General features: G+C 37.3%; 1 protein-coding gene across 1 annotated transcript in view; it reads left to right on the top strand.

The window, feature by feature from the left end:
- ATXN10 (ataxin 10) overlaps positions 1 to 23,065 on the top strand; it is a 100,522-nt gene extending 77,457 nt beyond the window's left edge. The window contains exons 10-11 of the mRNA XM_054836522.1: positions 5,174 to 5,237; positions 22,513 to 23,065. Of these exons, the coding sequence (XP_054692497.1) occupies positions 5,174 to 5,237; positions 22,513 to 22,700 (252 nt within the window). The 3' untranslated portion in view covers positions 22,701 to 23,065. The remainder of the gene's footprint in view (positions 1 to 5,173; positions 5,238 to 22,512) is intronic.
- The last annotated feature ends 3,327 nt before the right edge of the window (positions 23,066 to 26,392 follow it).

Below are 26,392 nucleotides of genomic sequence, written 5' to 3' on the forward strand. Positions count from 1 at the left end.
GAGCCTCTGTCCACAAGTATTTCAGTAGATCTGCAGGATGTGGTGAACTCCAATAATAGACTTGATTGCCGCAAGCCACAGCTGCCTCTGTTCTAAGCCAAAGTGCCTGTAGTCTGCAGTAGACCTAGGAATCCACTAGTACTAAGGGATTAAGGGTTCTTTTGTCCTTAGAAGTAGAATCTCTTGTGTATCTCCTGTCACTTCTGCTGCTTGGCAAAACAAACAAAAAACCCCAAAATTGAGACTCACAAATGGAAAAAATGAAATGACATTTTTCAGTACCATCATAGCTGCAGAGAAGCCAATTTGTGAACCCAACATGTTGATATTTTCCTACTCTTATTAAGCTGCTCTGTTACTCAAGTCGTATGCTGGATTCTGCCCAGATGTCTAATTACTAATTAGCTAGCTTGTTGAGCAGGTCTTGGAGGAAAATTGACTCCTGTTGGTCAGCCTGTTTGGTGGCAGGGCCTGAAGGATACATTTCTCATTACATAGTCATTATGTAGTCCTCATGTGGTACGTTTGGAAGAAGTAAGACTTAAATGTTTCTTTAATGATGACCAAAGATTGACAACAAATCCCCAATGTGTATTTCATTGGATCACTTTTCTTTGGCGTGGTTTATCCTAGTATGATCTTCTGTCTGAGAAAGTCATGCAGACTTAGAGACAGAAGAGATTCAAAGTCATAACCATTCACCTGTCCAGAGAACACATTTCCTTTTGCTTGTCTATAGTTACAGCAAATTAAAATTCTAAGAAATAGAAGCATTTCTGTGTCTGAAACAAACACATTTCTCATTCTACCTTCTGCATCAATTGAAGACTGACAATCAGTCTCATTCTAGTGGAAGAAACATTTATGCTCAAGCTGTTGTTATCTAAAGGCATAAATGTACCTTTTGCATAATAGTTGTTCTTGTAGTTCACTAGGTAATGTTTCTAACACCTGAAGTGTTAATGATTCTTTGGAGAGAGTATTTTTGCTGGAGGTTTTCTGTTACTATCTGTATAGTTGCTGGACCTGGAGGTTGTACTTGCATTTTACTAGATGTATGCAGATTTCTTGTTCAGCAACAAGCGCTGTCATGCTCGGAGAATTTGCATTCTTACCCCAGAGCTTGGCTGCATTGCTGCTAGAGAGAAAGATTCAAGAAACAGTCTATGGTTAATTTATACTTTCTCTAGGCTTTGCTGTGAATGATTGTGTTAATGATGATTACTTCTGTGATTTTCATAAGAAAATACTGGGAAATTGTCAGAGAGAATTCTGTTCAGGCAGATATCCTTAATTATGTTAGTGACCTTATTTTTATATTGGTCAATAAATGTGAATTCTGTAAGATAACATAAAAGCTTTAATTTTGATCTGAATGTATTCATTTGTTATTCATTTGGGACTGACATGTCCCAAACCATCCAAATAAAACACTATATTGTTCCTTGGCTGGGAGAGCAGTGGGCATATAAGGTCTGGGTTGGTCACTTTGATAAGCTCTTGGTTAATATTTATGGAACATCTCTGCCTACATGGGCTTCTGTTTTAGTGTGTGGTTGAAGTAATTGAAATAGATTGTTAAATTCCAGGTACAGAGAAAAAGAAAAAAACCCTAGCAGTCACTTTTTCACAGGGGAAAGCATTTTCTTTTAGGTGTAACACATTTACATTTCTCACTGGCATGATACCGATCTTCATTATGTTTCAAAGGCAAGTGGGACAGCACTATAAAGCTGTGTTATCAAAGATGTCTGTCTTTACTGGCAGAGACGGGCACCTGCCTTTGAATGCTTGGATGTTCTATTTTTGTTTTTTAGAAGACAATTTCAGAAACAGACACAATAACATTAGAGCAAAATTTTTGGTACCGTCTTGACTGAAGCACTAGAGATTAGTAGTGCAGAGCTGTACATTTTCAGTTTTAAACTTGTCTTAAGTAACCTTTGTAATTAACTTAAATGTGGTCAAGATTCAGCCTACACATAGGCTGCAGCTTCATTTATTGTTTCCATGTAGTTCAGAATAAAGCATTACAGTTCTTCATAATGTAATAACCTTGTACTTTTTTACAGTCCAGTGCAGTTCCATATTATTGGTCAGCTGTGTCATCAATAATGTGAATGGAGAATAGGGTTAGTGATCTTTTGTAACACATGCCAATATGAGCAATTGTTTTTACAAGACAGACATCAGAACTGTGCTATTCCTTAGTTTCTATCTATAATTTCTTCCAAAATCGGGATGGATTATAGCCAATTTCACACCAGCCATGACATGTTTTCTTCCCAGGATATTTTTTTGCACCTTATTTGAGGCTTGCGCAATTTTAACTCCTTTCCCAAGCCCTGCAGAAGATCCCTGCAAAAGGTCTACTGCCCTACTCTGCACTATGCATTTCACAGACATTTCTCTTCAAAGGAGAAACTCCAAGGCCAATAATTAGTTGGAAAAAAATCACTAACCCCTAGGTATTGGGCAATGTAGTTCTAATAAACCTATATAAGAGGTTGAGACTTAGGATGATGGTTTCCTGATATTTACAAAATCTGCTGGTGTGAGAGATTACAGGCAGATGAGAGTGAGGAGATTTGAGAGACACTCAACATGCAAGTGGGACAGCCTGGTGGGAGACAGTGATTCCTCCCTTTGATTATCTGTGGCACTGTTGTTGCAGAAACAGCTCTGCTACATGCAGAGCAATTACTGAACTGGCTCGCTTTGCAGCCCAGATTATTACAGTACGTTGGCATGAATTTTAGGTTACCATAAAATGCTGATTTAGTGGATCACTGGTGGTTCACAAACAGCTGACATGGACTGGGACTTCTCTAGCAGTGGTTGCTCAGGAATAGCAGCTCTTTGCCTCACAAGTCACACTGAGAAGTATATAGATTTGTCTCGGGCAGGTACATTGTAAAGTTTCTTTTGCTTGCTTCATTTCACTGTGTAGTAAGTCACAGGTGACATACTAAAGCTGGCATTATGGTGACAAAAGCTGTGCCTAACTTGGTCAAATTATATGTACAGTTTAATTGTACGCTGTTCAAGAGACTCAGTGGGTAAGACAGTGGTAGTTAGCAACTGGTTTTTACGTAAAGGTATCGCTACAGCTGTGGTTTGCTGATTCTGTTCCCACTTAACTGTGAAGGAATCTCATTATATTCCCACAGTAATTTTTTGAAGCATGTGTGGATTTTAATTAAAATTTTACTTTCCCTGAATACTTACTTACTCTGTTAACCAAATGTCTCATTTGAACCGAACTGGAACAGATTGCATGGTTTATTTCAGTTGACAGCGCTTAATCTAGATTAATTTGTAGTGTTCAGCATTTCACTGATGGAAAATGAACGGTAATATTGTAGGCATATCAGAGTTTAGCTACAGCGTGAAAATCAAAGAATTAATGTTTCCCAAGCATGCGCAAGTACTGTATTACTGAAGGGTCACTGTTTGTTCAAGCTTTGAAGTATGACGTCATACATGATGCATGATCTTTGGAGAAAACACACAAATTTTGTGGAAAGAATGGATATTCTAAAACTTGTGTTATTAACTGTATTTCATGTAGGTATAATTATGCATGTTAGCACAGATGTGCTAGTTAGGTTTTAAGAGTTAGCAATGACCTTTGCTTTTCTTACATGTAAGCCTCGCCTGTTTGTATATCCGTCTCTGTTAAAGTTACGTTCTCATGTTATAGTTTGAGACACTGCAGTAAAATTGTCTGGAAAGGAACTTGTAAGAGGGATGTGCTCAGATTTGTCTCTGAATTCAGTTTTACTGATGGATAGTCTGTTTTGGATCTCACATCTAAATCTCCTCCTACCCAACTTTCCTCTCTTACCGTAGAACTGCATTTCAGAAAGTTGATCCATCCTGCAGTGTAAACTTTGTGATTTGTTGGTTTACATGGTACATAAAAACATATCTTATTTTGGGCAGAAAAGATGGAAGAGAGAATCCCATCATCAAGCTACACCCTAAATTGATGTTTTGTCTAAATTCCTTTGCTGCTAGCTTTTGGGATGAGATTAAATTTTAAGGCATTAAAGAATTTAAGATTTAGACAAGTACGGTTTGGCTGTTACAGAATCATGGAATGGTTGAAGTTGGAAGGGACTTCTAGAGGAACCTCTTGTCCAACCCCCCCTGCTTAAATGCAAATCAGGTTACCCAGGACCATGTGTGGTGGCTTAAAGAATTTAAATAATATATAGGTATAAGAATATAAACAATTCTCATGTTCTCAAGTCTTTTTAAAACTACTTTTGTAATTAAAAAAAAAAACTTATATGTCTTAAAAAGGTATTTCCAAGGTTGAAATTTTGCAGATAATTTAGAACAAGTTTTCATTTAAGTAACACTTTCTGAAGCTATAAATATGCATGATGATGTATGGTGTTACAGTGTACCTTAGAACTCTAGATAAATTTCTTATGGAATATACTTTTCTTAAGATAATCATGCTACATATTTGTTGTTAACATCAGCTTGTCCTGCGTTCTTGGTAGTGTGGGTGTATATGTATGTATGAGTCTATTTGGATTATCCATTATTATCTCATCCACATACACAAATGTATTAGTGTAATTTGTGAATTCACATCTGTATGTATAGATAGAAAATAAAAAATGACAGATCTCATTTTTGCTGGTTTGCTAATAACATAATGAACACCTTATCAAAGGAAAAAAGTCAATGGCTCTTACTTGATATAAAGAATTTGTGCTTGGGTACATACAGGTAACACGTTGCTTTGGAAGGTTGCGTAGATACAGAAGATACAGAAGACCCATGGCCCCATGCTAACTTGTGTGCAAGTGTATATGTATTTTTCAGCTGTTTTTTTCCTCATTTTTTTGTGGTTATTCCTTCTGGAAGCAAGCATGAGCTGTCAATAAGCATGGCTTTTCTGGCTCAGTGCAAGAAGTACGACATAGAAAATACACCAAACACATGCTAAATGAAGAAAGAATGTGAAATTAATGTCAGATTGTGTTACTTTTTTGTGATACTGCTGATAATACCAGATTTACTCTGCAATTTATGTTAACATGTTTAATATTTTTCAAGAAACAAACATCCCTTTTATGTTTTTACATATTTCTTGCATGAACCATCATTAGTATTGTTGAGACATCTGTTAAATTAAACTTTTGTTTTTATCTAGGTTTATGAGTTAGATGGCATCCCCTTGATCCTGGACAACTGCAGCATTGATGACAACAATCCTTGTATCCTTTACAGAAGAATCCTAATTGTTGAATATGACTTATAAGAAAAGGCATGGGGGTTTAATATATTTATGCCAACACTGATTTCACTCAGTACCTGAGTCTAACTGGCCGCATGAGTTTCTAGGTTGTATTTAAATGCTTGGTTCAGAAGTGAGCAAACTCATAAATATGCTTTCCTGAAGTGGATTCTAAGTAAGTTGAACTGTGGTTATGTTCTGTGTCCTAAAATAATAAATACTACTGGTTTCCAAATGTCAGTTCAGAGAGGTAACTGTGATAGAAATCTGAATTAAGACTATTTTTGGTTTGTATCGGATCACGGCGCTTTTGCTTCAACTGAAATCTATTCGGTAGACTGAAATAAGTACCCCATCAATTCTATACGCTTATTAAATCTGACTGGAGAACTTATTCTAAGCACAGAGACAAGGCTAGCAAGCTGTAATGAAAATGTGTATAATTGAGAGAATTAATGATGCAGATTACTGACATGTTGGGGAGATTTTAATATAAATGGCATTATGCTTCATATTTGGGATCTTTTTTCCTGGGATTTAAGAGCAGACACTTTCTAAGACAGATTGCTGTTAGAGGGAAATAACTTTATATTGAAGATAAACAGTTGCTAAGCAGACTTATCCATCTCTTCATAAACTCCATAGTGATCTTGCTGGTGTGTTCAGTGGCTGAGCTATTATTTTCTGTCATCTAATCATTAGCTCCTTGTAAGTTTCTGATAAGTGCATCTGGAAATCAAATCCCTTTCCTGTCCAGAGTAATGTCAGCTTTCTTATACTGAACACATGAAACAGGTTTTTTGAATTAATTGGTCAGAAAAAGCTCACTTTTTAACAAGAATCATAAAAAAAAAAAGGTCCAAATGTTACATTCTCATAATTGTGTGCTGTAGAACATCATCTATGTATAAATATATCTTTAAAGGATGAAGTAATGCAGGGACAGATGATAGCAAGATGTTAACAAGCTGGGTAGAGGAGCAATGTTAAGTATCCTCTGGATTATTCACTTTGTTGCTTTATATGCAAGGTTTTTTACATTCATCACTATTCCTATAGTTGAAGACCTGACAGTGTGTGTCTCGACAGTGCACCAAGTAGCAAAGTTGGGCCTCCATGGTCCAATTCTGGTCAGGGGCACTGCTGGATGTGATGGGAAGGGCAAGGAAAGTTACGTTTCCCTAAGCAGAAGAGCAGCCCTGAGAAAACCTAGTAAGGAGTTTTGATCCCAAGTAACTCTTCCTTTGCTGGAAAACACAGCTGTGCAACGACTTTCAGGATTTCTTTTTAGGATTAATCCTTCATTTTAGCTGTTAGTAAAAGAGGATAAAGTTTGAGGCCCTCAAAGGGTAGATTTGTAATTTACGATCTTGAATGAAATGAAAATAAAATACCATGGGAGCCTTTACTGCAGTTTGGGCAATGTGGAACTTCTTACACCTTTTGATACAAGCTGACATTTTATGGCTGTACTATAAACTTCTTACCAGAAGATAAAAGTTTGCTTACTTGGTTTTTAAAGACTTACTAGACATAATGACACCTCTTAATATGAGCTTTCACTACTGATCCGTAGCATATAGTATTCAGGTATATGAAAAAGTAAGTAGCCCTCGGGCAGCGGGGGGACTAGCCTGCTGCGATGAAGTTTGCTGCGTCAGCTTTTGGAGCACAGCTTCTGGCCGCTACTTTGTTTATCGTTTTCATCTAGAGATATTCCAGAGGCTCTTGTGCCACATGAAGTTAATGCTCCCCAGCTTCTCTCCTGCCTGTAACATTCCTCATCTGCTGCATTCTCAGCATGTCTTATGCAGGGAAGCAGAAGAGGAGTTTGCAGTTTGTATCTGTCTTTACTTTCACCTGCTTTGCAGCATATTCTGCTACTTCTAAACACCACAAGCCAAGTCCTTAGTAGCATGTAGGTGCCTGACTCCATTGCATAACATTCCTCTGAAGAGATTAGACTGTTTCTCTCCTCCCTCTGTGCATCCAGTTGAGTCTGGCACAAATCCATTTTGTGATGCTTATAAACCAGAGCAATGTTCTTACTAAGATTTGAAAGCCTACTTGCTTAAAACATCTTAAAATTGCCTGCATTGTAACTTTGTGATCCAGAGTGAATATATTTCATCTCTTTTCTCTTCTCAAGGAAGATTAGTTAAAAGGAAGTATTTGGGCAGCTCTTGAGCTGGGTGTTGGAGAGTCAACAAAATTTAAATATGATCACGCAGTGGTGCTGCAGTTTGCCAAGGTGATGTAGAAAGCTGCGAGGGAAAACTCCGTGTACCTCTTCAAGCCAGGGTTCCTTCAGGGAGTCATGTCCAGAAACTTCTCTTTACGTTCTTGTTTCTAGTGCCTGTTTTTGTGGTTTCAGGCTGTGTTACTTGGATTTCTTACCTCAGATAAAGCTGACTGGAAAAAGTTGCATCCAGATTACTTTTATATAAGAACTTCTTAGATTTCTTAGTAAAGTATTTGTAGATGTATGTTTTTGATCTTTATCTGTTTCGGAGACACTCAAGCTCTACAGTTAAGATGTCATTATGTTTTCTACTGAAAACAGAGTTGATATACTGATTTTCTACCTTTTAGTTACTAAGTTGTGCCTCCAAATTACACATACAAAATTTTCTAAAGAAAAACGTAACTTTTGTGGTAAAAGTGATACGATTTTTTTCTGGACAGAAAAAAAAAATCCATAAAGTATGCAATTCATCAGGAGAAGCTGGACTGCCATATTAGATGTTAAAAGAGCTCTTTATTACCTTCGAGAAGAGAAATCCTGTGATAAATCTTTTTGTTTGTAGTGTATGGAAGCATACTGAAAGAGGAAGTGGGTCTGCTCTTATCCTAAAATAAATTCCTTTGTAAACCTGTCTTTACCTTAAAATTGCATCCTTTGAGATCCTGAACAGTTCTGTAATGTGCATAGAAGTATCAGGAGGTTGGTTGCTTACAAGATCGCTAGCTGAAGTTCAGCTGACATGTTTGCATTGCTTTAACCTTTTAGGTTTGAATTTGTCTTTTGAGTGCCCAGTTTCAGAGAACTGTTATCTTGTCTAATTACATCTTAGACTTGCATCTTTTACATTTATACTAAAAATAGTATTTTTTCCTTCAGGATATTTCATGAGTAAAAGCAACAAAAAACCCCACCCTCATTAGTAACAGACATGAAGATGATTGTGGACAGTTAAGAGCAAATTTGCTCTATGTCTTGCGATTACTTGAATTGGTATTTTAAATTTTCAGCTACTGTAACTTTGCCTGGTTCGAAGTAAATTCAATGGAGAAATGCTGAAAGATGCCAGATTTTCAACTGTTAGCTATTAGCCTTTTAGCACAGGGGAAAAGGTAAACAGGGTGAGACTGGAGAGATGCAGTTCATTATAGACCTTGGGGTCTGAAGGGTTAAACTTCAGAGAAGGTTGAATGTCAGTTTAACTTTTATTACCCTTTAAATCTGCCATCTTGGATTGACTGTGTCCTCATCATAGAATATCTCAAGTTGGAAGGGATCCTTAAGGATCATCAAGTTCAACTCCAAAATTTAGTAATCACAAAATCAGTATTTAGTAAATAGAAGCTAATTACAAAATCAGTATTTAGTAAATAGAAGCTTCTAACAGAGATTTTTTTAATTTTTTTTTTTTTGTCCATCATAACTGTCTTTCTGTATGCAAAAGAGAAAAGGGTGTTTCAAAATGCAAGCGGACTTGTTTGCCTTTAGATTAAGGAGAGGATCTTTCATGAGACAAATTTTTGGTTTTGAAAATTCAGTTTCTTGTTCTGCTTCTGAAGAGTTGGGAGCTTTGTGCTTTACTTATGTAAACTGTGTTTAAAAAGAAATAAATTAAACCTGCCACAGAATAGCAGGGTTGGTGGAGTGGATTAGAGATGCCTATCTGGGTAATACCAGTAAAAAATTTACTCTGGATCCTGCTTTTCAGGTTATTTGGGTTGAAAAGGTGTTCTAAATTAAAATATCTTCTATTTTGCTCTCTGACCCACCATCTTCCTCATCTCTGACAGGCACTAGCATCAGACAAGAGCCCTTCTTTTTCTTCTTTTACCTCATTCCAAGCTCTTACTGCTCCTTCCAGCTTCATTTCTAACCTTTCACAGATTCCACTTGCTTAAGGCAAACATAAGGAGGGAAGCCAGCCCATTCTGATCAAAAGACTATTGCCCTAATCATACAAAAAAGGTGCTTATGAAAGAGTCTAAGTAAACTGACCTGTTTATTATTGAAGACTTTTCGGTTTACCTTAATTAAGTTGTCTGGCTTTTTGCTACTTCCTGACATTTGCACTTGTAACACACAAAGATGTGCCTTTTTTTTACTTTTTTTTTTTTTTTTTAATTTAATGACATATAGACATATTTGTTACTGGTTTAGGAAGAAACATATTATCCAAAGTACTGCAATGTAATAGCTGTTAGTGGTAAAACTTGAAAGTCAGAAGTGAAATGCAGTTTTGAAGAGGATGCTTGCCAGTCTTAATCTGAGATTCTTATAGTTGGTCTCTTGATAAATTCATTTTATGAATGTCTGAATTTAATTGGAATGACCTTATGTAATGTCCATATTATATTAACCCCTAATCAGGCATGGTTTTTTGTTAGCCAAAAGTGCAGTCATACTTGAAGAAATAATATCCTGCTGGAGGGGGTGTGTGTGTGTATGTACACACACATATATATGTTTATGTATATGAGTAAACATCCAGCTAGCTATGTTAGGGAGGAACAATTTTCAGTATTTGTGAAAGGAAAACCTGTGGTTGCTGTGGATATCCATAGGCCCCTTAGTTTGAATAATGGATGAAAAAGTAGAAAACATATGTTAATTTTCAGATACTCCTTCCCTAAGCTTCTTCTATTATATTCAGTCTGAAAGTCATCTGAGAGGTAGATTGAAAATACTTTTGACTTCATGGCAACAGCAAGTATAATTGTGGTTCATGAAACTTCTGGCTAAAGCTAGAAGAAATCAAGTTGCTATGGTCTACAACAATGGCAGTTTGTTTTTGTGAGATGCCAGCAAAGACTTTTGGGGGAGCTGAAAGACATTCTGTGTTTAAGTTAGAGAGTGCAACCTAAAACAGGCCACATACTGTAAAAAAGCCTCTCAGCTGAATAGAAGCCAGTAGAAAGCAAAGATAGGAGTGTGAGTTGACTTTTTAGAGTAAACCATCATACAGTTAAGCATTTGCATGTACATGTGGCTATCTCATGTCTGCTGGCAAGAAAATATGGCATAAAGTTCCATCAATAATGGTTGCCTTTCTTTGGAAAGTTCACATTAGGCACTGCCAATGCATTTAGTAGTTTGAGGTGACCTATTTGATTCTGTATTTTCATAAGCATACACAAAATCATGTTATTTCAGTGGATGTGGTCAGTGCAAAGGACCTAGACTACTGATGAAAATGGTAATGACCTCTTTATGCCCAGTCAAGTTCTGTCCACTTGGAAGAAATCACGCTTTTCCTCATCCTGTTGACACTTGCTTTGCTGCACAAGTTAGTTTGAAGTCTACCTGTACTAAATGGAAGTGTATTCTTTGGGAGAGGGCTTCAATTTTGTATTATCACAGGTTGCTGCTGCTGCAACCCTTATCCTTGGACACAGAGCCCCATTAGAATCTTGTTTTCTGTAAAACAGTACTGATTGTGTGACTATGACTTCAGCAAAAAAGGTAGATAGTAAGTTTTCAGTGACCCAGCAGTGGTTGAGGTAGGCAGTGAAAGAATGGGACTTGTCAGCACAGGTAAAGAACAGAAATTTGTTGGCCTGAACCTTTAGGTTCATAGTGCCAAAGACAACACAAAATATCAGCTGAGTGGAAGCCAACTACCATAGATGGCACTAGGATGAAAAAAAAAAAGTCAAGCAAGAAGGAATTGCTGTATTGCCATACTCCAGTTCAGACTAATTCAACTGCTGTGTGCTGAGAATTATTCTTTAAAGAGAGAGTGGAGACAGTGGAGGTTTTCTGGTTTGTGGCATACACACAAACCTTAGCTCCTTCTCTATATCTTACAATTATATTCAGATGAACTGGTCAGACTGGAAGCTGGAACAGGTACAAGTGTGGTTATTCATTGAGCAAGAACGGTCTGAGAGGGGCTTATTTCTTTCACCTTATTCAGCAGACCATATCCTGTCCTGTTCCTGCAAGTTGCTGTGAATTCGTTATAGCTATATTTTCTTAGATACTAATGGAGCCTAGGGGTCTGCGTGGCTCACAAGGGAATCCCTCAGTGTTGTATGATAAGCGGTGGAGGTGTTTTGGCTGCGGTAGTGGGCCAGTTTCCTAAGTGATTCCCAAGAGGCTTCAACCTTTTTGTTATTTCTCATGGCGAAAGGGGAACAACACAGCTATTCCCAAACACAGCTTTTGGTTTTAGTTGGAAGGTCATCCGCCCACCAATGCCTATTTCTAGGCATGTATCAGGGTGTTCACTATGTATCAGGGTGTTTTCACGCCCTTGAAAGAAGCACTGCAATAATCAGTCTTGTTCTTACAGAAGTGTTAGTGGACTAAAGAGGTCTGGATTCCATTCTACGTAGGATTTTTCTATACGATATTGACTAGTGTCCTGAGTGGGATTATTGTAAAGCTCTGAAGGGGAAGGATCTAGGTGCATGCTCCTTGTTGAAAAGGGTACAGGAGGCATTTATGTAACCTAATCTTACTTTAAATCACTCTGGACATTGGCTTCGCATCTGAAGAGTTGGGATAATACAACTTTCATGTCTTAACCCATTGTTTATCTTTTCTGTATGTTGCAAACTCTGTAGAACAGAACTCAGTTAAAGGTGAAGAACCAAGCAAAAAACCCTACCACATTAAGCATGGTATTTGGTAGATCTCAATTCTGACTTAAAGACTGCACTTCTGAAATGTTTTTTTTGCAACTTCAGAGTGAAAACAAAAATGTGAAGTTTTCTTGTGAGATGTTCTGCATCTACTAGCTATATCAGTAATCCACACTGTTCCCCAAGAACAAATTTTCTCTTGTCAAATGCAACATTCTCCTAAGATGAAAAAAGGCTAAGACCACAGGAGGAGTGCAGTGTGCAATGCAGGAAAAGATACTCTGAGAAATGAAAGCACTATCCTTCTTTTTTCTTTCAGAAATGAGCACAGATTAAATTTTGTGTTTGGACATTTAACAAAGTTATAATTCCTAATGGTATATTTCAGGTTGCTGATTCCATAATTTCAGGATGCAATTTATTTAGTGCATCTGCAGGATGATTAAAATACTGAAATTCAGAGTTCATGAGAGGGTGGGGGGTAATACTAATTTTCTTGAGAGTGTATAAAATACTAAAGCAGATTTGCAGAGATGTAAATATAAAGTCTATTCTTCAGTATCTCACTTCTGCCCAGCTCCAGTAAGTGACAACGACCATCATCAAGAAACATGTGTGATGTATAGGGTCCCTCTTAGAGCTGGAGGAAGTTTAACAGAGGTATACAGAATGCAAGAAGGCTCTTTCAAATGTTACATTATAATATTTCTAATCCCTTGAGAAGAGTAATCTCTGTAGGCACCAACTCATGCATGTAAAAGTGAGGAATTAAAGTTAATAACTCTCTTTCTAAACCAAATATTGTCATATTTGTCCTCTGCCCTAATCCTCTTGGTGGATTTAAATCCATGACAAGCTTGAATTCTTGAAAGAAAGCAGATCTTTAGTTACCAGGAGCACCAAAAAAAAAAAAAAAAGAAGAAGAAACAGAGAAAATATAATATTTCACTGCTTTTATAGCTCAAACAGCTTGCTTGATTTTTCTGTAGACTTTCTTTCGAAAAATTCCCCTCTGGGCTGAGACGGAGCACTAGAAATTTGAGACCCAAAGGTTTTTGTTTTTTTTAAATAAAGCTAGGAGTGGTTCAAAAATATTGTTGAGAATGGAATGCCTTCTACAACCGCCTTATCGTATTTCAGTCTGTCTTCTTAACATTGTTTCCTGCATGCCTCCAAAGACTAGTCAAATGTCACATGGCCAATGCTTTGCATAATATCTTTATTCTGCCATTTTTCTGTTGTCCCATTTTTGGTCACTATTATTAAAACAATCTGTAACTTCCGCTGGCGAATGCATTGTCCTATGTATCCCATTCCTGATCCTTAAATTGTTTTCCCTCACTTCCCCAGGTCTTTGTTTAAATTTTGTCTATTTCCAAAATGGTTTCCAAAATCTAACCTTTCCTTTCTCACTAAGGATATATTTGCAATTCATTCCACTGACCTTGTTGGTTTGTTCTTGTCTCTTGGTGTTCTGAGATTTCTTCAAGGAGATGCAACCATTTCCTGAAATTGTAGCAGATATAATTGTGGCTAATGGCTATTTTGCAAAACATTGGAGAAGAACCTTAGTTGGTTATAATTTAGTTGTATCTTTCAAAGCACCCATTTATTTAACTGTTGTTATTTTTGGATGCTTACTGGACATCATCTGGTGTCTATGCGACTGGAACTAGAGTTTCATTTACCTTCATTGTTTTGATTATTTGTCATAAAGTGACGTTTGAAATTACCAAAAGCAGCAGGGGTGGGAGTTATGCCACAAGTTATTCAGAGACCCTGAATCAATAAAATACTCAAGTACAATGCTGAAAGATAAGCTGGCATACGGATCCTTGTTGACTCTGTATAAATAGATGTCTCTTTAGAGATTATAAATACAAAAAAGAGCTGCTATCCAAATTGTGAGTCAGCTTATCTTGTCATCTACCTAACAGTGATAAATTATAATTAGCTTGACCACATGTCAGTTATTAACTAGGTTGGGTTTTTAAGTCTAGTGCCAAATTTTTTTTATTTGAATTCTATAATTTCCATTTTAAAGCATTTTAGAAAAGCTGTTTATTTCTATATGTATGCATATAAATGCACATGAATATATTTCTGTGTGTAGGTGGAGCTTTTTTCTTTACATGTCCAAGGAAATTTAAAATTACTACAGTCTGCCTGATATTTAATCAGTTTGTGAACACAATTGCCATCCCCCTGTGCTTTAGTGCTTTACATCTCAATGATTGCAGTAGGTTTTAATAGTAATTTGATACATGAGTTTCAACTTAATGGAATTTTGCATTTTTTCCTGTTCCTGGGAAAAGAAGATAAGCTAAGGCATTTTTAACAGTTAGGTAACTGCAATGGAAGCTTTTTCTTTTTAATGAAACAACCTACTAACTCTCTGGTACTTCTTATAGATAACTAACAGATTTAGTTGTCATGAATTCTTAAAATGGGATTAGTGTAATAGAAGGGACTGTAAGAACAGAATATTGTAACTACGGAGCATTAGCTTGAGATTGATCAATAGTGTGATTCTTTCTGTTTTAAAACCAGATGATTTATAGTTACTCATAGATTGTGGGTTTCTATTAAAAATGAAAGTCATAATTAAAAAAAAAAAAAATTGGCAGCCTAAGCAGCAAAAATGAATGTGTCATATTCATGGTTTTAAGCTAGTATTACAAGTCTGAGTATAGGAAAAAGTAAAACAAACTAGAGGTTATGGCTTAATTTTATTTTTTTTTAAGTCGTGTAAGTTTTGGCATAAGAGACATTATAATAAAAATAGCCCGACATAGCTAAACGTGTACTATGGCTTTTGTAGCTCTGGAGAATTTGACTGAAATTTTGTGTTTAATTTCATAGTATACTAAGGTGTGTTGGCACTGTGCTTTTAAGTCCTACAGAGCATGAAAAGAGGCACATAGAATATGGGTTAAATGTTGTTTAGAATATGGGTTAAATCTTGTTTAGCTGGCAGGCATTAAAAACTAACAGCAATCTGGGTATATAATACTGTTCAGTGGTGTCTTGTGTGATCTGTTAACCTAGAAATACTAGTGATCTGGGGAGAAAAATCTCTACATTTCTCTAGGTAAGAAATGTCTTAGTAGTAAATGGCACTCTTATGAACGCTGGGTACCATTTAGCTGGACATCACTGAAGTGAGTGTGTAGTTAAAAGCAGTCGAGCCTTGAAACTAAGAATGAGCTTCATGATTTGGCTCTGGGTGTCAGAATTCGACAGTGCTGAAAATGTGTTTCTGAATGACATGGAGAGCTTGGACTCTACTTGTGGGAGCATAGCTAGGAGTAAGAGGGCAACTGAATATTGTGAGCTTTTTTTTTTTTCACTTTTTCTGAGTTAGTATTGCATCCAGCTCTGGGGTCCCCAGTACAAGACAGACATGGAGCTGTTGGAGCGAGTCCAGAGGAGGGCCACGAAGCTGATCAGAGGGCTGGAGCACCTCTCCTGTGAAGACAGGCTGAGAGAGTTGGGGTTGTTCAGCCTGGAGAAGAGAAGGCTCCAGGGTGACCTTATAGCAGCCTTCCAGACTAAAAGAGGGTAGATTTAGATTAGATGTTAGGAAGAAATTCTTCATTGTGAGGGTGGTGAGGCACTGGAACAGGTTGCCCAGAGAAGTTGTGGCTGCCCCCTCCCTGGAAGTGTTCAAGGCCAGGGTGGATGGGGCTTTGGGCAACGTGGTCTAGTGGAGGGTGTCCCTGCCCCCCTGGCAGGGGGGTTGGAACTAGATGATCTTTAAGGTCCCTTCCAACCCAAACCATTCTGTGATTCTATGATTCTGCTAATAGCCAGAAGGAGCAGGCAGCTGCATTGCACCTCTAATCAGCCATGTAGCAAATTTTGGCAGAATTTGTTATATAGCTCTGGTGCCTATGCTTCAAAAGGGATGCCGAAAAAATAGAGGGAAGAGTTACAAGAATTATGCAAAGCTTGAAATATCTCCCTTAGTTTCTCTCTTTGGTTCATGTGAAAGATGCTTAGTCAGTGCCTTGATTTTGATCTATGAATTTTTTTTTTTTTAAATCTAGAATGAAAATCAGTGTTTGGAAACAATTCTAAACAGATCTAAACCAGAAATAAATCACAGACTGTAATGAATGAGATATTTACCCACTGGAATGGTTTATTTAGGGACACAGTGGAATCTTCCAGTCAACATTGGATGTCTTTCAGTAAAAGGCGTGAAAATATCTTGTACATGAAACAGAATTGACAGGCTTGATTTCAAGACTGGCTGATGTTTGGTCATCTGTGTTCTGTGCAGAAGTGTTGGGTAAAAGAGGTCCATTCTGGTCTTAAAGTATATTTGTTGGCCCTAGATACTTAAATGGGTGAACTTTCACTGAAAGTTATACATGAGATATAACATGCCTGCCTGTTGATTATACAGAAGATATAAGTCCCATTTTAAAGAAACCTTATCCCACAAGGCACACTTTAAAAAATGGATTCATCAATACAGATGATGGATAGGACATTCAGAGACTGATAAAAATACAAGTAGCCAGAAAGATGGTGTTTGTCTGCTAGAGGAAGAGGTAACTACTGGTGTGGGAGGTCAGTGAAGGGTAGGGAACTGGAAAAAATATTTAAAGTACAATTATTTTCTGCTGTGGATGTTTCCTAATTTCTGTAGGCTGTGAATTACAGAGAATGTTGCCTTCGTATTGAAACTATTTTGATTACTTTAAACTGAGTAGTTTTGCCCATTCTGAGACAGTATAATTTGAGACCTTTCTCTGGCAAAGCAACGTTCTTCTACAGAGTGGAATTCAAGCTGCAAACCCCAGTTCAGGTGTTTGGGGATAGGCTTTCTGTCTTTACCAAAATATTTTGTGGAAGCAAATTTGTATGGGGAGTGCTTGCAGTAGGCATCAGCAGCCCGCCCTGGTCTTCCTGTCTCAGTAAAGAGTAGGAAAGGGCTGGCTGCAGGAATCTGGTTTCATATGTTTCCAGTGAAGCTTTGCTGCCACGTAGTGGTAGCTTGCTTGGTGGTGGATGGTCCAACCCTCCTACTGATCTCTTGGACCAGGTGAGAGTTACCTGTAGCAGAAATAAACCTGTGCTTTAGGTTCCACAGTGTTACAAATCTTATCCCTAAAAAGCGTGATCAGGAATACCTGCCTCTTCCAGCATCCAGTGGTGCCTCTCCACCTTGGAGGCTTCTAGGATGGATGAGTTGTATTGTTTCTGCTCTGCAAGAGCCAGGTCAAGCATGGGAGGGAAGGAAGTAAGGACATTCCCACGTGATAAACCCAGAATGTGGTGACTGCAATCGTGGGTGATAGCAACTGCTATGGAATACATAAAAATACAGGCAACTGAAGTATTTTAGACCCTTTTATTCAGACTTCTAGGCAGACTATATTAAGTTTGTATAGGCTGAATTCCTGAAGTTTTCTGGTGCTGATAATTTAAGGTCAGGTGTAAATACAATCCAAAGCATTAATTCTAAAAATATGAATTAGCTTCTTTAAGTAAATAAATTAAGGTAAAACCTTTAGTTCTTTACATTTTCTGTGATTACTTTTTTGGTAATGTCTTAAGCACAAGTAAAAGTTATGTAAAAAAGGTAAAGCAGTTGTAAGGAATTGCTATTATTTTTATACAGCTTCTAGGACTTCATAAAACTACTAAAACCCCCAACAGGAATAAACTTGTAGAGCTTTGTAAGCAATTTGGCTGACTGTGAGAGACCAAAATCCTGTCTACTACGTGTGGTCAATCACAGCACATTGATCCAAACTGTGATTAACAGTTGCAGTAGCTGTCTAGAGACTTCTTTTAATGGTGAGAAGAATTATCTTCGAGTAGCTGTGAAACAAAAGTACTTAAAAGGACTGAAAGACCTGAAGGGGAAATGGTTTATGTCTGTTCAGTGTGGTCCAGTCAGGTCTGTATTTGGAAGTGTTTCTTCTTACATGACGCTTTAGTATTTCATTCCTGTCTACAGAAGTTCTAGTGATAATTGGATTAGGTGTTGAAGATCAGAAAGACATATAGTTAATAAAAATTGTATTTTTATTATCTCTGGTTTCTAGCCCTATTGACGTGTTCCAGAAAAGCTCTTGGAGAAGTTGGGTGGCTTTAACTGTTGCATAAACAGCCCATTTGACTAGGATTCCAACCCATGTGAGCTGTCTGTCTTGATAAGGTTTTGTATCTCTTCCTCTATTTGATTAAAAATGTAGTTAATATTTAAATAGTCATAAATCTATAAATGAGGTAGTGGAATTGAGCAAAGAATATCCTCTTTTTCTCATTATGCCAAATAACTCTTAAGGAAGAAAGTTTCCTAAGTAATCATTTAATTATTGAAAGTCAACTGCAGTGCAGGAAACAGTCTAACTAAAAAAAAAAAAAAAGAAAAAAAAAGAAAAAAGTATCTACACTATGTAATAAATCAAACTCTCCACCAAGGATATTATATTTACAAATTCATCAGTATTTATAACTGTCAAGGGGACTTAAGAAAACAGATGTATGTATTTCATTCTCCTTGTCACCACTCTTCAGTATCCTGTACTAGTTAATGATAATACTTAACTTTTAAAACTACTTGCCTTTTTCAAGCAACATACTTTCGAGATTACTTACGCATTGCTGTGTATCTACCTTATCAGATTCAAACCTCATTAATAATGATGTCTATTATCTTTAAGCCATAGAATCCAAATTGTTTTATAGAACAATTCATAAAGATCCTGATGGCTGCAATAGACTTGCCTCCTAATATGAGGAGGAGAAGCTGGAATACTCTCTTTGGGAAATGGTTTGCAAGTCCTCCTCTCCAGTAATGCGTTGCAGTAGGATATTGGTTAGCGACTCCTGACAGTGTGCAATTCTCTTTTCATGCACCATTAAACTTACAAAACAGTCCCTGTGCTATTGCTAGCATTGACTCTAGCAACCCCTTGTAGCAGAATCCATATAAAAAGAAACAAGAGAATTGTGAAAAGTCCCCTTTGCAGTTAATGGCAAAACTTCCACAGGATTTAGTGGCGTAGATTTTCATGGTTTATGTTGATTCCAGATAGTAACATTTTTCATCCTCTAGGGCAGATTGCCAGCACATTTTCTCCACCTCTCTTCCTTTCTCCCTGTACACCCCCTTCCCTGACAGTTGAAGTTATGACCCAGAGGAGTTTAGATGATAAATTTTAAATTGCTATATGAAGACGTTACACAAGTGTGGAACACAGGGCAAGTTGATTCAGTTTTGTTACTGTTTGTGTAAGTCAAAATAATATAGGAATCTGATAGCATACAGTACTGATGGATTTTGAAAAAGAGTTGCTGTAAAGGCATACAAATGTTTGCTTTCATTCCCTAATCAGAGGTAGTCTAGTAATGAAGCAAAACAATGAAACAAATTTTTGTTTCTTTTTTATGCCCTCTGCACTGTGACAAAGATTTTGTAGTCTTCACTTCCTTGTCTATAATATTGGTTAATTTGAGAGTGCAGTATGTCCTCTTGGAAAAATCTAGAGAAGTCTGTCTATGCAATCAGATCTACTGTGCTTGCTGCATTTCTTTTCTTTTATGCAGTTTCACAACAAACAGGCTCATGCTCTTATTTGTAGTAACTATGGAAACTTTAGAAGTTCTCTTTCTAAAGCTGAGTATACAATAAAGTGCTTAAATTGTTGGTAGGATTAGAGACTCTAGAATATGTTTAATTTTCTCTCTGTGTCTCTATCTTTGGAGAGGAGCAAGAGGGTAATGTGAATATTAGCTGGGGACTAGCTTTAATCTCTGCTGACACTTAAGTCTGTCTAGGTCTGCACACAGCCATCCAAAGGTCTTAGCCTCACACAGCATGCGAACAAGGGAAATCATGCATATTCATGACTGAATTTACAATGGCAAACCTACATACAGAAAAGAGTTTTTGAATGAGTGAAAACATTATTGAAACCATTTTGCAGCTTCAGCTACAGTAGTCAATAATGATAAATGCCATAATGATGATAGAGTTCATAAGATAATGGGGATGTCTTAGATATTATGTAAGCATGAATGGATATGATAATAGGAAAACATCATATGCTGTGGGGTTTAGCAGTGTTTTTGTATTGAAGGACATAAAGATGATGGTAACAGGATTATTCCCAAGGCTAATACATTAAAAAAAAAATATTTTTGAGAGTACTTTTTCTCTGTGTGGCACTTTGCGTGATTGAGAACTGTCACTCTTTGAAAATAACTTTTTTTTTTTAAGGAGGTATTCTTTTATGCAAGTGCTGTATTTTATGCAGAGTTGTATTTTAGGAACACAACAAGAGAAGTCTTCTCCTCTTCCCAGGAGCAGAGCCAGGCAGGGTGATAGTAAGTTTCTCACAGTCCACTTGGAGAACTTCATGTTACGTTTTGGCACTCGTGAAATGCTTTAAATCAGACCTCGGAAAGACCTGCTAGGTATCAGCCTTTGTTCATCTATTTGTTCATGTGCATTTATCAGCTTGCATACTTTACTATTCTGAAATTTATTCTCACCATTGGAGCTGATGAGTGAGATTCTGCTTATACATGATTTGATTTCTTTGGTAGTTTATTGTTGTTTTATATACTCAAATGTAATCTTCAGTGGAAATATTCAGTTTATGTAAATTACATGTAGTTTGGCACTTGTCTTTTCACTTAACCATAGTAGTGATGCACTGACAGAAGAGAATACATTGATATTCTCAGTCATTTTCACCTATTAAGGCTTTGATGTGATTGAAAATAAATATAAACTGCTGTTAAAAGGCAGGGGGCTGTTTCACTGATGCATGGCAGTGCAGGATTGTTCCCTAGCATGTATGTTTCTTGTGGTGTTTGTCCAAGCTATTCTTCATTTAAACCCTTCTCTCTCTGTTGACAATTCCTTGTGCTTTTTATTTCAGTTTCTCTATTCTTTTTTGGCATCTAAGTAGCACTGTGGTTAGATATAGTCATAAACTTTTTTTTTGTCTCCTGTATTCTCGGTTTATCACTTCCTCTCTCTTCAAATGATGTAAGCCTGTGAAGGCAGGACCGTGTCTTATATTAAGAAAGCTGCTCCTGCTGCATTCTGTTGTTCATCCACATTGCCTGGTGCATCCAACTACCCAGCATGAGAGGCTGCCCCTGCTGAAAGGGTATAAGCCTAAAGGGTAGTTTGAGGTGACAGCAAGGTAGGCGCAACAGTCGGGGCGAGGTACACAGAGAAAATGGCAACACTGCTACTGCAAGGATGTGCATACAGTGGTACTGGATTTTCCAAATACTGTCATGATAGATTGTGTAAGAAAGTCCAGGTCCTGTATTTTATTCTTTTGGCTGAAGTTCCCTTCTTCCACAACTGAAGAGTTTTCCCCTTCAGTCACCCCCTGGCAAATGCCCGTAAGAACACTGTCTTATCTCTGTGCTTAGACACTGTCCAACCCAAAAGACGTCAAGGAGATGAGTAAATTATGCATATTCTTCTACTGGATGTGAAGCTACATGTAGTAAATAATTGGTGCCCTGCAGGCAAACCACTTTTGTGTGATTCAGAATGGCTTGCCTCCCATATGGGTAACTTGGGAAAGATTATATCACATCGCTTTTCGGCTGCAGAATTGGGACTAACATCTCTGACACTTCATAAAATGAACACTGTAGTTCAGTTGGAAGATGCCTGACTGATAATCCTGGGAATTTAAATCTTTTGTCTACGGCTCTGACATGTGCCTCAAGGGACCACCTTAGAAGGTGAATGAGTTGCAGCTTGTGCCCATTTAAACATGAGCAGGAGCTACCTGCTGGTGATCTTAGTGTCTGTTCTGTTGGCAAGTTTGTAAAAGCACCCAGGCACAAAGAACTGAGTTTAGATAACGTTGGAAGTTAAATATTTTTAAGTGTCTGCCACATTATTTGTGCTATTTTCAGTTGCTAATCTGGATAAGATGCGTTTCTCTTTTTCTGCATTTCTTCAACTTTTACAGTGAAAATAATAGCTGTCGTCTGTCTTGTACCTGATTTACAGCTCATTTAGTTTGCCAGTCCTTGGAAGTGTTCGGATCATAAACACAATGATTGGCTTTTTTAATCTCACTAGGAAGATCATTGGAACATTTCAATTAACTGTAATTTTGGTTGAAAACAATCTGTCCTTTTAATTCTTGAAGTTCATTTGTGTTTGGTTTGTTGGGGTTTTTATTCAAGATAAAACCTAGTAAACTTGCCTGAAGTTAATGGACATACCTCATTTAAACTTAAATTACCTCATATGCAAGTATTTGCAGGTTCAGAGTCATTGCCTGTAAATGTCTGTTGTCTTCAAACCCTTGATTTCTACTGTTTTTCTGGGTTTGAGGGATTGGGCAGGGGAGGGGAATGCAGTAATAAATTAAAATAAGCTTTGTTTCATCTTTAAATAAATGATCCTTAACTTTAGACAACAGTTGTGAACCAGTGGGCAGTATATGCTATCCGAAATCTCACTGAACAGAATGAGAGAAACCAAGAGCTTATTGCGCAGATGGAGGAGAAGGGGCTGGCAGACAATTCTGCCCTTGAGAGGATGGGTTTAGAGATAGAGAAACGAGATGACAAGTTAATTCTGAGATCTGTCAAGAAAAAGCCCTTGTGAATAAAAAATAAAGAACAGTCAAATCATTAAAAGAGGATTTCTCTTTTAAAATATTTTTCCCTGTTCAGCCAATCAAGATTTCTTCGGGTTTAGTTCCAGTCTACTGGAAGTCTTACGTTCATAATCAGAAAAACTGACAAATGATACTTCTGCCTCACTGATGTAAACAAAAGGACACCTACACATTTTCCTAAATACCTAGGTAAATTAACCTATGGGAAAAGATCCTTCTTTTCAGATATTCAAAATGTCATTACTTTCTTGGTTTGTAAATAGAAAGATGTCATGTGTGCAGTATTGAGTTGTTACAATTTCCAGTGCTGAACCTGAAGATAACTATCATTAAAAACTCCCCAAAGAAATAACTGCTTTGCAGTCTGCCACCTTCATTTAAAGGATCTGTGCTGAGTCAGGGCTAAACAATGAAAAGTTACTTGTTTCCGATCATGGTGCTTAAATATCTGTACTTCTATAAGGATCGGTGGAATATTGGGTGTACATAACTATTTAGTGAATTAAACACAACATGCCTTCTGTGTATTTAAATTATTAGTAAATTGTCTTTTCTACCTTGTTACCTTTCAGTCCTCATGACAAGTATATTAAAAACAAAGCTGAAGCTGTTGTGGCAACAGATGCTACATTCCTTTGCACTGGGGCATGTCTCTGTTTTGGAGACTTGGGTGTTTGTTTGAATTTTATTTGTTCCTTTGGATGGTAAGTCAGCCCACTTTCCTTTTATTTTGCACTTCTCATGGGTTTTCTGAACTCTGGCAGACTGCTGAAGAGGTAGTTTCTCACTGTGATTAATTCTAGCAGTTTCTTTTCACCCCTCTGCCTTTCCAAAACATTGACAAAACTCATTTCCAGTTAATTAATTCAAGAGAGGCAGAAGAATGGAAGGCCCTGCCTCTTCATTTTGGGTACCCTCCTATATTGTTGTTGGACCCTGCCACTGTGGAATGTGGCATGAATGAGATGGGGGAGAAGGGGGGTGAAGAAAGGCGGGGGGGCACAGTTAACTCTGTATGTGCCATAGCTTTGCCCCGGTAGCCAAGAAATGTAATCCTCCGTGCATAAGCAAAACAAGAATTGCAGCTTAATATTACTAGCACTTGTGTATCATTGCTGACATTTGGTTATTTTGTTGTGATTAACAGGAAGGCGCCAGAAAAGTTAAATTGTTCATGTTGTTGTCATCATTTAATCCCATTCTTAAATGGAAAGACAAGTGTATGTCCTAAAAGTACATGTGCGTGTAACAGCCATGTGCATCGGCTTTTGCTCCTCCAATTAGTTGGGGGGGTGGGGTGGTGGTGTTAATTTAAAAATGGAAAAAAGCACATGGTACTTTGAACTATGAGAAATTTGTAGTAATACTTAAAACTGATGGTGAGTGTAGCTGGACTACTAAGATCTTTTCAAGTTAACCATAACATTTCAGTGTCTACCATGCTCACCAGGTGGGACTATGGAATTGACCTCGTGGCATTTTAGTCACCTATTGGTTTTAAAGGCAATGATATAAAACTGCTGTATCGAGCCATTTATTAAGTAAAGGATGTATATAAAGGGACAATAGGAACAAAAGCTATATAACTTTTGCTGCTTTTAGTGACTTCTTCCTTTAAAAACAAATGGGGGAGAAAAGTGTTCTTTGTTTTAGCAAAGAATAAATATTAATATAAGCAAAGTGCTTTATTTGCTTTTTAAAAATAGTTTGACAGGAACATTTCAGCGGATAATAAAAACTGTTGTGTTTAAGTGCTGGTTTATAAAGTAATTTCTTAAATGGGTAGGTGCCTTTCGCTAGCTGAATAGAAAAGGATACATGTTTTTGGTTCTTCTTGAGCACATGGTCTACCAGATTGTAGTTTCTCAATGATTTCCATAAGCCTTAATTCTTGTGTTTAGGCCAGAATTCATTGAGCAGTTTAATTTCTGTGTCACATAAGATTTACAGCTGGTTTTGTTTGGGTTTTTTAATCTTTATTTCCATAACACAACAGAAGATTCATACTTCTAGTACCTATATGGCAAAAAAAAAAAAAAAGTATTTACTCAGAAGGCTACATGTTTCAACTTTAAAAGGAAAGAATTAAACTGTTGCTAACAAAGGAGCATCAAATATAATAGCACCTAGAAATAAAGTGAAGTTGTTTTCAATTGAGTAATTATTAAACTTCAAACTTTTCTATTTTATCAATGCTACCTAGGAAACTCGTGTCAGATAATTTAACAAAATGAGAAAAAAAATAACATCCTGAACAGAAAATGAACTTTCTGTGTAAGGAAAAAATGCAAAGAATTTCCTTTTATTTAGGATAATAAAGAGTTAAAATCCTGTTCACAAAGCAAATCCAAAAAGAACTTTGGTTGTGGAAAAAGCAGTGGGAGTCCCTTTTTCCTTTTAAGCAGTTGGGAATAGACAGGGTTGTTTTTTGTTTTTGTTTTTTTTTTTAACTTGATGGTTGTATACCCACCAATGGAATACACACAAACACGTAAATATAAGCCAAATAATAACAAACACAAATAAATAAAAGGGTTTTGTGTGTTTCAGTACATAATGGAGTAATAGTTGTGTTTTCTAAATGGGAAATGTAGGGCTTTCACAGTGGAGAACATGCTGATTACTGTATTGTGAGTGGCTGGCTTTTGATTTTCCTAGATGGATTAATTCTTGGAACACAACAGCTTCCCTGTCCTCCCCCAGTGGAGTCCCAGTCTCCAATAGGCTTGTTTTATATGCTAGGGGATTAATACAGCACAGCAATCAGTCATAAAAAGCAAGCTTTATTGAGTTTGTAAAGGGGCAGAACAGTCAGATCAAGTCTTGTGACCATCTTATTGCTTTCGAGTGCTTTCAAACAATAGTGATCAGATCTTTTTTTTTTTTTTTTGGTCTATTTTTTATTAAAAGGGAATAGGGAGTTGGTTTTCCATCATAAGTGGACAGATTTTTAAAGAGTTTTTTTACAAATTGTGAGAACGAAGCTTAAATGTTTGCAAAGCTCTGAATTGTTACTGCTTCTAATAATTTAGGTTTGTTTTGCCTAAAGCATTTATAAAATACATTTTTAAATGCAACCAATAAAAAATAAAGTCCCAGGCAGTTAGTGCCACTGTCACAATCTTTATATAGTAGTTGATCGTATATTTTGAGGTTGGTGTGAGTTGGTGAGACTCAAAAAAAAAAAAAAAAAAAAGCCTTTATTTCCAAATGAAAAAGTACTAAAAATGTGAGGCTGGGCCCAAAAATTACCTTAAATTTTTGTACCTAGCCTGATCTCTATTGTTTTATGTTGACTTAGTATTTGCTGTCATCTTAGAGTACTCTAAGTAGACTTCTTCGTGTTTGGTTGGGAGGGGAAATTATGAAATAATGCAAAAGAACGCATTCTGCCTTGCCTTTTCACTTCCTCCTTCAAATCCCCAAGGCTTCCTTATGCGCTATACACCCCTTGGGTATTTGAAGGTGGCAGTGGCAGCCGGGGGTTAGGGAGGGAAGGTGTGCTGGAGGCCGGCAGCCCAGCCCAGCCCAGCCCCGGGGTGCAAGTGGCCGGAGCCGGCGCGGCTGAGCTCCGCCGTCCCGGAGTCCCTCCGGTGCTGTCCAAGGTTCTGATAAAACTGCCCCTCGCTCTGCGGGACAGAGCGCTCTGCAAACCTCCGGTGTCCTTCAGGTGGAAAGC

The sequence above is a fragment of the Grus americana genome, chromosome 1, assembly GCF_028858705.1.
Source record: "Grus americana isolate bGruAme1 chromosome 1, bGruAme1.mat, whole genome shotgun sequence".
In the NCBI taxonomy this organism is placed as follows: domain Eukaryota; kingdom Metazoa; phylum Chordata; class Aves; order Gruiformes; family Gruidae; genus Grus; species Grus americana.